Source organism: Pezoporus wallicus, unplaced genomic scaffold, assembly GCF_028554395.1.
Source record: "Pezoporus wallicus isolate ANWC-B61680 ecotype Strahan unplaced genomic scaffold, APGP_CSIRO_Pwel_v1 contig_3952, whole genome shotgun sequence".
NCBI classification, from domain to species: Eukaryota; Metazoa; Chordata; class Aves; order Psittaciformes; family Psittacidae; genus Pezoporus; species Pezoporus wallicus.
Window position 1 is genome coordinate 9,794,477 of NW_026635034.1, and position 17,304 is coordinate 9,811,780.

General features: G+C 37.6%; 1 protein-coding gene across 2 annotated transcripts in view; it reads left to right on the forward strand.

The window, feature by feature from the left end:
- Window positions 1–17,304, forward strand: part of UNC13C (unc-13 homolog C) — a 145,923-nt gene that overhangs the window by 105,557 nt on the left and 23,062 nt on the right. Inside the window, exons 19-24 of one of the 2 annotated variants that reach the window (XM_057397818.1) lie at window positions 4,202–4,328; window positions 5,324–5,420; window positions 5,867–6,010; window positions 7,017–7,094; window positions 11,275–11,352; window positions 11,754–11,783. In XM_057397818.1, coding sequence (XP_057253801.1) covers window positions 4,202–4,328; window positions 5,324–5,420; window positions 5,867–6,010; window positions 7,017–7,094; window positions 11,275–11,352; window positions 11,754–11,783 — 554 coding nt within the window. The remainder of the gene's footprint in view (window positions 1–4,201; window positions 4,329–5,323; window positions 5,421–5,866; window positions 6,011–7,016; window positions 7,095–11,274; window positions 11,353–11,753; window positions 11,784–17,304) is intronic. The other variant, XM_057397826.1, reaches the window with a different exon arrangement.

Here is a 17,304-nt window from a genome sequence, read left to right on the forward strand (position 1 = left end):
TCTGTATTTCAGTTAATAACCAGTGACTTCCATTCCCTTTAGCAAATTACAAGAACCTTGGGATGAAGTATCTAGTATAATATAATGTTTCCTTCTAAATCGGTTCTGAAATTTGAGTTGACATTTTTCTTCATTTGTGGCCTGATCCAATGTTACATTCAATTGGAATTTTCCAGTTCATTTCAGCAGTTCAGGGATTAAGTTTAGACCACTGTAAGGGGAATACCCATATTAAGAGTCACTGGCATAGCAGCCAACTCCTGCATTTGAGGGAAATTGCATCGGGATCAAGTACCCAAAACATTACTTCTACTTCTGTCCAAATCATAGGTGCATCTTACCGGTGTAATGTTTCCAAGTGACTCAGAGGGAGGAATACCAATGCATACTCACTCAGTCTCATTCCTCATAGGACTTCCTTAAGAGCTCTTCTTCCACTAGCCGTACTTAGTGCTGTGCAGATACTTCCCACTTGTACCAGTGAAAGTCTGGAAATAGTGGGATTTCTGAAACAGCAGTTCTGAAAGAAATAGACAAAATATGCAGCTGGTTGTCTCTCTAATGATTGCTAAGTAATTATTGCAGATGATGTGGAATTAAAACACAATGGTTGAAACTAATGTGAGTTTTAATGGCAAATTTTGCAATTATTGGAAACACAATTCCCTTATACTTAGCGCCAAACATTACCATTTTAATAAATTGTAGTGCAATAGCATGTATGTAACAGTCAAGCCAACAGATTGTGATATAATGAATTTGTAAATGAATATGTAAATACTCTTTGTTGTAGTTATTCATCTCTGAAACATCTTTAAAACCTGGAAAGTGGCTTTATTAATAACATTGTTTGTTAGTTAAAATCCCTTTATTGGAATCCTTTGAGCAGTTTAGCTGTATGCTGTTACAATAAACAGTGGCTAGGAAACTGCTGCAGTAAAAAAACCAATTTGCTCTTAACTTTTTTACCCCAATGAGGGAAAATCAGAGTTGAACAAAATGCCAGATTGAGTGCCCGAATATTTAAAATGTTCATATGTTATGAAGGTTGTTAGATTACCCTTTTTTAGCAAGTAATACATATCAAAAATTGCATGGATACTCAGAGTGATGTTATTGCCTTAAGGTTAAAAAGGAAAAAAGATTCTGTAGTGAATGAGATTCTATTCCAGCTTCTTAAATGGCATTGTATCTGTACTGTCGTGTAGATGTTTCTGCTTAATAAGTTATTATGACTTCACTGACAAAATACTATGACACTACAAACATCAGACCAAAGCATAATAGTTGTATTGCAGTTTCTTTGTGTTTGCTGCCTGAAGAAAATCTTCTCTGCTTTCTTTAGCACTTGCTGAAAATTGAGCAAGAAATCAAACATGATTCCAAAGTACCCCTGTTTGGTCACAGGCCTGTGAGGAAAGTACCTTAGTTTATAGACCTTCCTACAGTGTCTCTTTATACCATTACCTGTAAAAGAACAATTGCTTGCAATTAGATTATTTGCTAAATAGTGTTACCAGGTCCATGGCTGATTTCAGCGTACACCAAATATATTTGCATATATTAATGCATTCCACATAATAGTCTTTTTTAAAAATCTCTCTTCTTTCTTAGTTACCAAAACAGCACCTGAACAACTGATTTCAGTGTAATCAGTACTGGAAAAAAAGATACTCTGGATCTGCAATAGATAAAAGCATCTGAAGTGCCCATATGCACAGATTAGGGTTTACATATTTTACATTTTACAGAAATATTATCAGTATTTTTTCATTGATTCATGATGCTAACATAGAATATAGAACCAAAAATATCCTTGTCATGAAACTCAGTAAATTAATAGATGCTTATAAGGATATGTTGCATTACAAGGAACATTTCATAAATAGCATATACGAAAAGTTTAATAATGCTAGGTTTGCTATACTGGAGATTCTTAGAGGCGGTTATGAGAGGGGCCTGCTGTTTCTATCATAATCTCTGCTGAGCACTTTTGCACAGTGTACAGTTTGCAGGTTTAGTTCAAGATTGACTCAGCATTATAATAATTTTACAAAGCAATAATGGGCTAAAGAGTCATGTTGTGCAGCTACTACATCTGTCTTCCAGAAAGTCCAAAATGGATGTATGTGCATAGGGAAACACGGTGCGAGCTTTCCTTACAGGAAAAAAGATGCAACTCTCCAAACTGCAAACCTATATCCTGTGCAAACCTATATATTTCTTCAGAAATTAAGAAAGCAATCTGTGGGTCCTAATCTAAATTCAGAAGGCCTACAATGATGTTCCTATGCTTTCTAACCGAAATCCATGGTTGCTATGGATAAACCCTTCTGATATCCAGGTAAAATTGTCATGGGCTGACTCATGTGGGCGCCTCTTTTCTCTGTTTTTTGGTTTATATAAGCTGAAGAGGTAGTATGTGTGGATACAAAGTGACTTTGTAGCTCATGTGAAGTATTTTCTGATGTTCTCATAGGTTAATATTAGGAATTGAGGATGCATGTTTCACTTCTATGGAACTACAAGTAATGTCCCAGGAGACTTAACCAAACCAACACAATTATTCATTAATGACTTCTGTGCTCATTTCTTATGTATGGCAATTTAGATCTTAACTTAAAAAAAAATAAACCAATGAATGGTGTTATGTATGTTGTACCTTCCTGGATAAGTTTGCCTGTCATTGACAGCAGCTCATTTCTAAAATTGAAATAAGTATTTGCTTAGTTCGTGATCCTACAGCAAACTTCCTTAAGTTGCATTGTATAGTCTAATATCACATTCATGCAATGTTTGAAGGCAGAAATGCTATTCCTTTCAGAATTTCCACTCTCTTGGCTTGCAGTACAAGAGATTTTTTCTTAATAATGACTTAAGCAGTAGGTGTGTATTGAATTTGATAGCAAGGAGGTAACTGTTCTCAGTCAACGACTGGTCTCACTTTTAAGAACTACCTTTTATTGAGCAAATATTTTGTCACCTAACTGTCTATAATAGTAAATTGCGGAAAAACTCCTACCAGCATAAAAATATGACTCCTTAGGTCTGTATAAAGTAAGAACCATGAGAGAAGGCATACATCTTTCTCTCTGTGGTTCTGTTTAAGATTAGCGACCAATGGCATTATGCTCGGGGGGAATTTGTAGTACTCTCAAGTAGCAATTGGGCATGAATAAAGGCAATATTTAGACAGAAACTGATTTACTGATTTTTCTGTAGTGTGACGAAAAGGCAGTGAAGGTGAAAAAGCTAACATAATGCTAAAAAGGCAGTAAGAGCCCACAGGGGCACTTTATAAGCTGATTTCCACAATTCACTGCATAATAACATGCTTCTGAAACATTTCTTGTATGGCACGGTGATATTACTGGAGTACTGATTTAGCAGAATAATTAAACTAAACATTGCCTGTTAATGTCCCTGTTCAGATCTGAGAAAGACAGAATATGTATTTCACAGTGCATTTACACTGACAGAGAACCAAGTGGTAAATTCATGTGTGTGTGTGACTGAGGATGGGGTACTCCTGCTGTTACAAAAAATCAGATTCACAGCCAAATATAGATGTGAAAAATGCGTGTGATACTGTTACAGTGCAAGCAGAAGTAAGGAGCAAACAGGAGTTTTGGAAGAGTTAAGTTCTTACTACATACTATTTACGCAAGAATGTCATTCCTACAGAGCATCGGTGTTAGGTCACTTTTTAGGGATCTGGGAAAAAATGAATATGCAAGTCACATGACTCCTCAGAGAGATGGTACCCGTGGAGATCCCTCTTTCTTTTCCTTAATTATACGTGATAAAAGCAGCCTATTTACTAATGCAGGTTTTCACAGATTCATACAGGGCTGACATTTATGTATTCATTACTTCATTTGGCTACCACACAACTGTAGTTGACACTTCTAACTTGATACCTGACACAGCTTCTTAACCATTTTGTAACAACCAAAGAAGAATCTGCCGACAGGAAGTCAGCAAATTTGTGGGGTTTCCTCACTACAGTGAAGAGAGTTGAAAGGAATCTCAGATTCCTCAGAACCTGGAGATTGTGGGTACCACTACCTGTAAAAAGAAATCATTTGTGCTTTAAAATACAAGTACTGTATAATTCTGTCACTTGTGTGCTGAGGCACAAGAATGTTATTTGCGGTTAGAATGATATTAAATGCTTTTATTTCAACTGCTTTTATTGCAGAACATGAAAAGCAGTGGTTATGCAAAAGCACGGATTATATGAATTTGCACTTCAAAGTGAAATGGTTTTATAACGAATATGTGCGAGAACTCTCTGCTTTCAAGGATGCGGTGCCTGAATACTCTCTGTAAGTAGTGTACAGGGAAGTTTCCCATGAGTTTTGTCTTGGTGCAAGGTTTATTTTGGTCAAACGTTTATTCTCAAGTTTGTGCAGGATCTCAAGGTGTGTGCACTGACAACTCTTTACTTTTTGCACTTCCTCTCTTTAATTCTTCATTCTATCAAGTTAAATAGTCTGGGTATTTAAAGTGTGATTAGCTATTTCATAGGACACTTGATCCAGATGTTGTAACTGCAGGTCTTCGTAAATAACAAAGTATTTTGGTCAGAGAATGCCTGAGGAAGATATGAAATGTGAGAACAGCAGCAGTGTTAGTTATAGGCCTCTGCATTTGTTTCACACCCAAATTTGGGTAAAGATACAATGCTAATGGGATATGCTACTGAAGGTATTTTTGCTGCACTGGGTTAGTATTCAGCTGCTTTCAAATTTGCATTTCCTCCTTCATTTAGTACATTCAATCCTGACCTTGTCTATGAGCTATCCTTAATCTTGTTCCTTGATCTTCTGCCAGTCTGCTGATTTGCTGAGATGTTTTGGGGCCTGTTATTGCATGATTTTTTTAAAAAATAGACTAAAGAAAAATAAACCACACTGATGTTGTGCGAAAGCAAAGTTTTATCTGAGGTATTTCACATACAAATAAAAAATAAATGTTAACAAAGAACCGACACTGATAAAAGGCACTAAAATAAAACTACTGCACAGAATGCGTTCCCCTGCAAAACGTGGACACATTTTTGTGGTGGCTACTGATTTTACATGGCTAGGGTAGACCAGTTAGAGTGTGGTGAAACAGAACTTTAAAGACATTTTAGTAGCCACGGTGTCTTCAGTGACACAAATTTTTAAAGGATGACTGACTTTTTAGCAACTAGAACAGATGTGAAGACACAAGATGCCAGACTGCTGCGTTTTGCCAAACTGCTGCATGGTGCAGCAGCTCTCTCTCAGGGTTTTGGGGAATGCACTCACTTAACGAAATTGTTTTTAATTTTGAGGTGGTTTGAACCATTTGTCATTCAGTGGCTGGATGAAAATGAGGATGTCTCAATGGAATTTCTTCATGGAGCACTAGAAAGAGACAAAAAGGACGGGGTGAGCCTTTCCTTTTTAAAGAAAATAACAAAGTATTATGATGGTTAGTTAGTATTGCAAAACCATAAGTACGTTTGGTCCCACAGTATCCTTGTTACACCTCAAGGATCCACAGTCAGTAATGGTTCTTGGAGGGTAACTCAGTGGAAAAATTCCTGCTCTAATTTCATCTCCCTAAGTTCCCTATAGACTTCAGTCTATGGTTTCACTAAACTCTGGTGTGATACTGATGTCAGTAAAGATAACTTTGGGTTTATTTTTAAGAGGTTTTAAAGCGATAGAAATATTAAAAGCTCAATTTCTCAGTATTATCAAAGAGACTGGTTTTTAATTTATTTTTTATTACTTTTTTATGACTCTAGGAGGACTTTCAACTGTAAGAAAATCAGTTAATAACTGTCTTGAACTCTGAACAAGTATTAACTCGTTTGAATGTTTCTTTCTAGTTTCAGCAAACATCAGATCATGCCCTCTTCTCTTGTTCCGTGGTTGATGTCTTCACACAGCTCAATCAAAGTTTTGAGATTATTAGGAAACTGGAGTGTCCTAATCCAGAAACACTATCTCACTTAATGAGAAGATTTGCAAAGGTAAATTAAACTCAATGCATTCCAACTAAGCTTCAGAGAGAGTGCCATTGTGTTGCTGTGTACTTAAAAAGCTAAGTAGTTCCAATGTTATTTAGAATCAATCTCTTCTATCTCTGACTGGAATCCTTAGAAAGACATGGTATGTGTGGCGTAAGACTGTTTTTCATCTATTCTATCAAGATCATTTACCTGTTTGAGAAGTTCTATTTTCTTTGAGATTTCATATTTGTCTATGCTATGCAATCAATTATTATTCTTGCTAAGCACTGATTATAATTCCATTAATGGAGCAATTCACTGAAATGCAATGCAATGATCTAATTAGTCAGTGCAAGGGAAAGAAAAATTCAAGGTATGGCGATAAAATGGTTTTGGTTGAGGCCCTGAGGCGGTGGTACCTATTTATCTGCTGTTTGATAAAGTCAGTTTTTTAGACTGTCTGGATTATAACGTATTTCCTCACAAGCTTTAGATTTCCATTTGGTCCTGATAGCTTTAAAAACAACTGCATTTACATTTATTCCCGTTCTTCCATTGCAACAGTTTTCCATTTGCAAACAGAGTTCCTATTTACATGATCATTGTAAGGTAAGCTTATGCAGACAGGCTTTGAACAGTGCTCCCTTGGTCTTATTTTTCCATTATATTTTTAATCTGTGCATTGTCACCCTGGAGGATTTTTTGAGCTTGCTGCTGTCCCATTAAGTATGCACCACATCGCAAGGAGTAGAGCTGCCAATGCTTCTGAAAAGCAGTATGACTAAAATTAAAGTATCTTTGCTGTTGAAGATTATACTCCTTTAAGAGCAGCCCCCCATCTGTTTTGCAGGGATTTGAAAATATGCTCATAGGATTGCTTGATATTATATACAAAGAAATACTATAGACTAAATGTGTAAGCACCTGTAAAATCTAGAATTTCTACAAACCTCCTTTTTTGTGTTTTTTATGATTATATTTTTGCATCATGAACTTTACCATTTAAAAGATTCTTCTCTTCTCCTAGACTATCAACAAAGTGCTCCTTCAGTATGCTGCAATTATTTCAAGTTACTTCAGCTCATATTGTGATAAAGAAAATGTGGTGAGTAAAAAGCTGTGCTTTGTTTCTACCTCAGAAATTACCTTTAAATGACTTGCTGTACTTTTCAAAATGTAATAATTTTTGTATATGAGAAAATGCTTGAGTGGTGGAAGGGATTTTCGTTTTGATTCATTTTTTAATAAGGTCAGCATGTTTTCATAGCTGCGTACATTGCTGTGTAAAAGCTGGAATGGGTGGAATTAGTTAAGAGCCTTAGTTAATAATTTCAGTGTTAAAGTAGGAAAAAATTTATGAGATGGTCAGAAACACTCCCTGGATAACAGCCATGTGCAGTGGTGAGTACAGTGAAGGTATCTTCATCTTTTTTTCCAAAACAGAAGAAAATATTTTTGGTTGAGGTTTCATTTTACATTGGCTGGCTTCTCTTTATGAATTTATTCATTAGAGAATTTATGAGATCACTGCTCCCTGTGCAGGAAATGTGTGCAGACTTTTCTGCTATTACCACTCACTCTCTCTGCTTTATCTGTGTAGCAGTGAGAAGAAAATCATGTGTTACTCTGTTGCCTCACTGCTTACAAGGGACTCCCTATCGAAGGACTAGATTACTGTGGACTCGGATGTAAATGAGAAATGTACACTAAAAATTTGGTTAAACAAATCAAGACATTATCAATAGCTTAACAAGGAAAATTGTTCTTCTAAACTGACTTGTCAGAATTATTGATAGTCAAAACTACTACTCCCAAGGTAGGTAACATTTAGCACTGTGTCTGCTGTATTTAGTAGTATGTTGTATCACTCTATGATTAGATAAATAACTGCAGCACTATCCTCATACTGTTCACCTTTAAAACTGCAGCCCTTATATGGCTCATACACAGATCTCGGCTGTATTTATTACATCCCTGTACGTGGCTTGAGGATGTGCTCATTCTTGCAGGTGCTTTCTGTAAGTGTGAAAGACTGTCATAATCTAGAGGAGACCAACATACACACAATAATAGAAATAAAAAAGATATCTATTGCAGCTCAATATCAGTTATTGGTGGTTCCTCTTATAGGAAACATTGCAAAAGACTAAACCTCCTAATTTGTCAGCCTAAAGATATATATTTGTTAGAAAAGACACCATTGTGTTTGTTTTAGAAAATTTTGTCTAAAATAGAATTAATAAATAAAAGTACCAAACTTTATTATTAGGTAGAATTTTTATATACCATTGTGTAAGAAGTATCAGTCTTACAGCTTTAGAAACACTAGGAAATATGCCAGGTACAGAACAGGATACAACAGTTTGGTTAAAGGGGACCTCCAATGATAATCTAGTCCAACTGTCTGACTGCTTTGGGGCTGACCAAAAGCATGCTGCTAAGGGCATTGTCCAAATGCCTTTTCAACGCCTACAGGCTTGGGGTGCATTGACCGACTCTCTAGGAAGCGCCTGTTCCAGTGTTACAGGCACCCTCTTGATAAAGAAAAGTTTCCTGATGTCCAGTCTGAACCTTCCCTGCTGCAGCTTTGAACCATTCCCACACATCCTGTCACTGGATACCAGTTGATATATGATAGACCACCCCAGAATATTGCCATTCCCCCCCCCCATGTAGCAGGATGTAAATCTTCATGTATTTTTAACATTCCAGATACATCTACATATTCCTTACCTCTGTCACCACCAGGGCAAATACAGAGCTGAAGAGAACATAATACTCTCTCCCCAGTATGGAGGAGTGAATGCATTACACGTCTTGTACTTTTATGTTAATCAGGCCAAACAAAGCTTCATGTAAACTAATCTGTCTCTGTATTTAATCCAATATAAGCCATAACTATTCTCAAAATTTAATGTGAAAAAAAGAAATAAAATTTGTAGCTTTTTTTTTTCATTTTCTCTCAATTTAATGCTAATACTAAGTAAATCTTACTGCTTTCTAGATGAAATTAGTTTTGATACATAGTGTTGAGTCATCGAGTCAAACTGTGAAGTCTTTTGCCCCGTCCAGTGGGATTTGTTAATTGTTGGGGTGATTGATTTCTGAAGCCACCTGGTATGCCAGTGTTTGCTAAGGCTTTAGATGGAATTAATCTCATAATACTTCATGGTATGAAGTATTATATCAAATGCTTTGGGGACAAATATTTTTAACCGAAGCTACCTTTTTGAAATACATACTTTTAGCTTAATAAAAGACCATTTGATCTGTTGATCTCAACTATTAAAAGTCCATCTCCTGCATTAGAGTTGATAAGAGGTTTAAAAAATACTTTTTATGATTAGATTTTGGCATTCTTTTTCAAGTCAATACTTTCACTGTTGCAAACTTGGGTTTAGGTACTGTACTTGCCATTCATTTTTGTGTGTTGCTCTATCTGGCGGATTCCTGTAAATTGCTACAAAAAGTATTCTGAAGGGCAAGATGATAATGAAGTAATGAGGATGTTTTCAAGATCTGGTTCTGTTATTTACTGACAGCAATAGAAAATTTTTCATTTAGCCAAGGTAAACTTAAGACTGAAAGAGCAGCCTTAGCCACTCTCAAAGGAAACTTTGAAAACTGACTCAGTATGAAGTATTTATCTCATAGCTTCAGTGTATTGCCATAGGCGTTTGCACTTGACGTGAACAAAAGAATCAGGTTGTTATATTCAGTTTCTTGTTCCCACATCAGTATCATAGTAGATGCCCTTAGTGACATGGGTTCGTGGTGGACTTGGCAGTCCAGGAGTAAGGGTTGGACTTGATGATCTTAAAAGTATTTTCTAACCTAGTTGATTCTATGATTGTTCTATAATCATTGATTTGTGCTATTGCAGATAATTTCCAAAATAATAAATCATGTCAGAAGAGAGGAGATGGCATAGGAGAGGAGGAGAAAGTGATCAGAAATTAATAGAAGGTAGATAAACAAATAGAAGAAGTGAGGTTTGTGGATTTTTTGAAAGACAGGAAGAGAGGTGGTATTTTAACCATTATACAGAGGCAGCTGTCTTTTGCAGGAGAGCAAATAAAATGCTATACTGGTATACAAGTATTAAGAAGTTAGATAAAATTTCAGGGTTTTTCTTTCCTCTAGTTGGGAAGGACTTTGACACCAAATTCCTTTGAGAGTAATGCAGAAATAATTAAATCACATTACTGGTCTTTAGAATACCTAAATCTAATCCTACCATGTTTCAGTGCTATTAACATGCTGTTAACTAGGAAGGTACAACTGAGTATCAATCACTGTAATCATTCCATCACCTTCAGGAAAAAGTATATGTGTGTTTCATTGAAATGTATTACTTGTTTCTAAATCAATCCAATTATGCACTAGATCACACTGACCTTGGCCAATTACAATTCTTTTAGTAAGTACTGTCTTATTGCTTCCCCTGCACCATACCAAACTCACATAAAATGGCATCTGAGTACACAAAATTCTAGTAATAGAATTTTTCTTTCATAATTTTTTAATAAGCAGCTTTTATTTATGTTGTACTTTTTACCTTCTATTTATCCAGCAGTTGCTGTCTTTTACACTGTGGCTCTGTGTTCTGCCCTAAAGAAATGAGCTTAAACAACAATATTTTTAGACTAAAATAGTATGTTTACAAAATTCTATTGCAGAATTCACCAACTTTTCAAGCAATGTAAAGCGTACATTTCTGAAATACTGTTATCAACAGAACTGCCTCCTGAATTATTCAAATACTTAAGTATCACCCATTATCTGGGTTGCAGTGCTGTCAGTTGTCTGCAAAGAATGCGTCTAGAAAGCAATCTGGCAGTCTGTTTCCTCCGGTCTATTTTCATTCGTAAAGTACTTTTATCGTTATTGTGTCTGTTCTCCAAGAGATGGTAACACATTACTGTAACTGAATTGAATATGATTAGCTACTACACGGGTTATAAAGTCCAGAACATGAAATATGCAGATCTGAAAACTGCTCAGCTGTTTGGGAGAAGGTTCTCAGCTTCCTGTGGGACAACACTGTCATAAGGGCATAATGGGCAGTCACTGGCAGAGTGAGTTGGCTGACTGGGCAGAGAGGAGTGTGAATTAAAGGGAGGGCAGCAGTGATCAAGAATCTTATATTCACCTCTGAAAAGCACAACTGCATGAACATAGGGCTGTTGAAGAACAAGTCTTAAGCCCAGAGGCTATGAATATGCATATTCATATATAAAAGGAACATAACATGCGCGGTCTCACATTTGGTGCTCTCTTTGCAGCCCTGTATCTTGATGAACAACATTCAGCAGTTAAGAGTCCAGCTTGAGAAAATGTTTGAGTCCATGGGAGGAAAGGAGGTGAGTCGTATATATTTCCTGGTTCATTCAAAGTTCCTTAGAGATCATTAGCACCATGTTTGCAACCTACTCACAGCCTTCACTTCTGCTTGCAAAGAAAATCAAAATGTTTAAAAACCAAAAGTCTATGAGAGTGCTTATTGCCCCGACAATACTTGAGAGACCTGACACTGTTTCACAGAAATATGCTAATGATCTGTAAAGTTCAGTCAGCACTGGGTGTTTTGTGTTGCAATCTGTAGTGCCAGCTTTATTTTAGTGTTTGTATTGGACTATTTGCTTTTGTACGTATTGGTACGTTTTGCCTGTATCTGAAAATTTCATAGAATATGTGCTTTGTGCTTTGTCTGTAATGTGTCATGTCTTTGTCTAATGCCTTTGACTTGCAATCCACTGAGCAGAAGAAAGAAGGAGAGAGATTCTCTTATGAGGTTTGTGATAGTAAGCATCTTTTATTATTCCTGACCATTTCTCTAAGGCTAAGAACAGTCACATTTCCTACTAATTTCCATTGATGCATTTGTGTTAATCCCCTCTGATCTAAAATCAAAAAGAGCTATGCTTGGGCATTTAGTTGACACTCTAAATTGAAAAGTTTTACTAGGCAGACAGCATAAAATCTTTCAGAGGTTCTAAAAAATCTATAAAACATTTTTTTAAGTGCACTTTTCAGTGTCTGAGGGCCTGATTGTATTCAAGATTTAGCACCATTTCACTGAGAGCTGCTACAAAGCAGTCCAGAACATGCTGAGCTTTATCTCCTTTTATATTTCAGAAGACTTTAAAGTGTCTGAAGTCTTGTCAACAGTAAAAGCATGTAAACGTGTGCTTTAGTACTTTGCTGATTATAGTTCTTGACTGTTTTGAAAGCTAATTAAGAAATTAACATATTTTTAAAGCTATAGAAACCTGTCTTCTTCTTAAAAAGCAATATTTAGGTCATGAATATCCTGTCCTTATTATCAGTAGTTGGCTTTAAAAAAGAAGTTACGCATACATCAGCTCTTTTTCTTAAGACTGTAGTTTGATAGTTCCACAAAATTTTGATCTAATGTGACCATGTTACAAAAAGAAATAGAAAATACATCCTTTCATATTTCCACATCCACAGTGGACGCTGCAGAGGTAAGATAGTCCTGTGTGAGAATGAATAGCACCTGCCAAATGAACGTACAGATTAACTTCCTGAGCTTCTTGAAGCTGCCATGGCAAAAATGCTTCCTGCTGCAGAGAACATGAAATGAACTTCGGCAGCCTTGTCGTCATTGAAAATTTTATCTCAGACTTTGCACAGATGTATTTATCATCCAGTCGTGGCTGGGGTTTGTGGTTCCTATTAATCCCCTTTCACTCTGCAAATATTACAGATAATTTTGTCTTCCATTCTTTTGTCTTCCATGTTCTATGCAAAGTACTTCTGTATTAAGGTCTTGGGTCCAATCCTGCATGTTAAATGTCATGAATCATAGAAACAGCTAAGTGTCTATAAATCGTGATGGAGACAAGGGCAGAGGAAGGCTAAGTATCACAGTATCACAGTATGCTAGAGATTGGAAGGGACCTCAAAAGGTCATCTAGTCCAATCCCCCTGCCGGAGCAGGAACACCTAGATAATGTTACACAGGAATGCGTCCAGGCGGGTTTTGAATGTCTCCAGGGAAGGAGACTCCACAACCTCCCTGGGCAGCCTGTTCCAGTGTTCCATCACCCTCACTGAGAAGAAGTTTCTTCTCAAGTTTAAGTGGAACCTCTTGTGTTCCAGTTTGTACCCATTACCCCTTGTCCTATCATTGTTTGCCACTGAGTGGAGCCTGGCTCCATCCTCGTGACACTCCCCCTTTATATATTTATAGACACTGATAAGGTCACCCCTCAGTCTCCTCTTCTCCAAACTATAGAGACCCAGCTCCCTCAGCCTTTCCTCATAAGGGAGATGCTCCACTCCCTTAATCATCTTCGCTGCCCTGCGCTGGACTCTCTCCAGCAGCTCCCTGTCCTTCTTGAACTGAGGGGCCCAGAACTGGACACAATATTCCAGATGGGGTCTCACCAGGGCAGAGTAGAGGGGAAGGAGGACCTCTCTCAACCTACTAACCACTGCCCTTCTAATACACCCCAGGATGCCATTGGCCTTCTTAGCCACAAGGGCACAGTGTTGGCTCATGGTCATCCTGTCGTCCACTAGGACCCCCAGGTCCCTCTCCCCTACACTGCTCTCTAACAGGTCGTTTCCCAACCTATACTGGAACCTGGGGTTGTTCCTGCCCAGATGCAGGACTCTACACTTTCCCTTGTTATATTTCATCAAGTTATTGCCTGTCCAGGTCTCGCTGGATGGCAGCACAGCCTTCTGGCGTGTCAGCCACTCCTCCCAGCTTAGTGTCATCAGCAAACTTGCTGATAGTACACTCAATTCCCTCATCTAAATCATTGATGAATATATTAAATAATACTGGTCCCAGTACTGACCCTTGAGGCACTCCACTAGTTACAGGCCTCCAACTGGACTCAGCCCCATAGACTACAACTCTCTGGCTTCTCTCCTTCAGCCAGTTCGCAGTCCACCTCACTACCTGATCATCCAGTCCACACTTCCTCAATTTAGCCATGAGGATGCTGTGGGAGACTGTGTCAAATGCTTTGCTGAAGTCAAGGTAGACCACATCCACCGCTCTGCTATCATCCATCCACCATGTTATTTCCTCATGAAAGGCTAAGAGATTGGTCAAACATGATTTCCCCTTGGTGAAGCCATGTTGACTGCCCCTCATAACCCTCTTATCCTTGATATGCCTTAAGATGGCACCAAGGATAAGGCATTCCATCACTTTCCCAGGGATGGAGGTGAGGCTGACCGGTCTATAGTTACCCGGGTCCTTCTTGCCCTTTTTGAAGACTGGAGTGACATTTTGAAGACTGGAGTGACATTTGCTTTCCTCCAGTCCTCAGGCACCTCTCCCGTTTCCCAAGACTTGGTAAAGATGATAAAGAGTGGTCTAGCAATGACTTCCGCCTTATGTAGCACCTTCCGCCATAAGTAACACCTTATATCTATATCTGTCAAACTATTTTCACATTAGAATATTTTCTTGAATCTTCAAAATATTTTCTTTTTGCTCCTGATAGCTTTTATAACAACAAATCCAGTCAAAAAATAATCAGGAGTTTTCATAGCAGCTTTCTTGCAAAATCTCTCATCACTTCTCATCCTTTTTCCTGTCCTTTTTGATATTAATGAGGATGTTACAGTCTCAAAGCAACATTTGCTACAGATGTGGTGCAGTGTGCAGCCCTTGGAGAGAATTTGGAGATATTTTTCGCTTTGGTACCTAAAGTGCATCTTGATTCGTGGTCTATAAAAAGAGATCTAAAAAATACATTCAAAGTTTTGTTGTTTCTCATTGGGGGAATTTCTAGAAGAAAAGTGCATTCGTGTTATTTTTTTTGTCACATGTATCAAAGTGTCTCTAAAATGTTTGTCTTCAGATTGAATACTTACTCCCCTAGCTATTCTCATAGCAAATTTGTCTTATTGAACTGGTACTTATAAGAAACAAAGCCAGCAATAAAATCTGTAAGCAGAGAGAAAATAGTTTAATATCTTGTTCGTGGAGGGCATAAAAAGCCAGATGATTTTCAGTGGAATAATAAGACCTAATTCAGTTGAAGCAAAACTAATTCTAAGAAAAATGAAATGCTGTTAATCTCCTCAGTGTCACATTGTGAACAGTACATCTTTCAAACTACGCAGTCAAAATACCACGGTCAGGCAGCAGTCCCTATGTTCCGAGCAGGCTTATTGCATATTGCAGGGCAGGGAGCTCTATAAATAGAGAAAAAAGTCGGCTCTCAGCTCCCCTGCCATTAAAATAAAGTAGTTTGAACAATATGAATTTCTTTATTAACAACCTTCTTCTGCTGTAGCCAAGCAGGAAGGGTACATTACAATTGCAATTGCATAAACAAGACGGTCAGCCATGGTAAAGTAAGAGTAGTAAAGTGGGACCCAACCTGCTGGATACCTAAAACAAATCAAGTGCAAAATGATGGGACCAGTTTATCATAATGTAGAATTGTGGTTTCGCTCCTGTTTGCTTCTTCCAAAAGGAGTGTATACATTTGCACTAAGTCCTGTTTTCATGTCTGACAAGTTGGAAGCTGATAAAAGGGAAAGCAGAAAGTTAGTGCTTCTGTTGCTTTTCACCAGATCGCAGAACATGGCAGAAATGAGTTACAGCAATTAGGATCAAAAAGCTGAAAAACAAGAGCAGGTTGTTTTTGTATAACAGTATTAACTTGGCTGTAGGTAAATCATATTTCCACTCTGGTCAAGTTCAATTCCAACTTTACATGTGATCCTTAGGAATTCCTGTAGGAATGGTCATAAAGACAGAGGCCAATTTAAGCACAACAGTTCAGAAGTGTCCATCTTTAAATCTGTATAGTCAGAGGCTTTAGTACTTCGAGCAGTGGCAGCCAAGCGTCTCAAGATGGAATAGTAGGGTGGTGGGGTGGAGGAAGGATCATGTCTATCAGAGACAAAAAGAACCATTGAAGTGACAGATCTGATAAATATGTGTATCTTTCCTAGATATACACTGTCTTCTGAACAGGGGCAACCAGGTGGTCCCATTAGGAAACTAAGCAGTTAGAGCTCTGAAATTGCAGATAAATGGAATTCAGATTAGAGAGGTTCTGTTTAACTCATGCAAAAAGAATTTGTGTGTCTGTAGTTTCCTATAGAAGTGCTACCAAATTTGCAGTTAACAAGATTATGTCCATACTAACGCACTGTAAATTACAACATGGAGTAGCTCAGTCTAATACATTATGTCAAAAGCAGTCAAATTCATCAAATCTTTAACACTTTTATGAGGATCGTGTGTATAAAAACATTCAGTTTTAGACAGGCAGCATTTGGAAACAGTGATGTTCAAATATTTCTTATGTCTTATTTTTTTACTGATTCAGCGAAAGTGTGATCTGCTTATTGTCTAGCGTTCAGAAAATGTCGAACTTCTCATTATCTATTTAATAATCCCAAAGCAACAGATCTTCTGAAGTGTGCCAACAAATTTACAAGTAATTTCTGTTTAGGTTAAATTGTAACTCTTAAATAAGAGGATGGTAAGCAACGGAAATACTTATCAACCTAAGAAAGCCGAGGGAATTAAGAATTGCTACAAGACAATGATTTTCATGTTAACGGACTAATAATATTTCAGCTACCCAAAGAAGTTTGCTCTTTAGAAAAAACTCAGACTTTGCTACCTGGGCAACCTACCACTGTATTTTAAGCCCACACATGCTGTGGACTATAAATGGAAACCAAGAAGCTAAGGGATAATTGGTCTTTTCTCTCTTTCATGTCCTCTCTCTCTCTCCCTTCCCCGCCCCCCCCCCCCCCCCCAACTCCCCCCATAATCAGTTAGTTTGGTGTTTTCCCTCTTATTTTCCTGAAAAGTCATTTAGGCATGGCTTGTTATTTTTTCCTTCTTCATCAAATTCTATAAAGCAGATGAGACTTGAAGAGAAAAATTCCCCAGTATTGTAGATCCTCCATGGTCACATCTGTATATCCCTGTATGATGTCTTAGATGCCGATCAGCATTGCCTTTTGTCTTGCTTTCATCCTTTTCTTCTGGTTGATTGCAAAATAGGGTAACATTATGGCTAGGTTAGTCCTGTAATTCATCATGTAACCACATCTGGGTAGCTGAGATTTCTGCAGCTGAGCATGTTTGAGTCTATTTTCTTAAAGTGCTTATAGTAACTAGTACGAAGAATGACAGATTGCATTTACCTGTATTCTTATACACTTCCTATAATAATATAGCACTCTGTACAGAAACAGGTCGGCCCATGAAACAGAGATGGTTGGTTTTATTGTTGCTCCCTTGCTAGTAATTAATCTCAGCCAAGACAAGAATACTGAGGATGACTTGTCTTGGT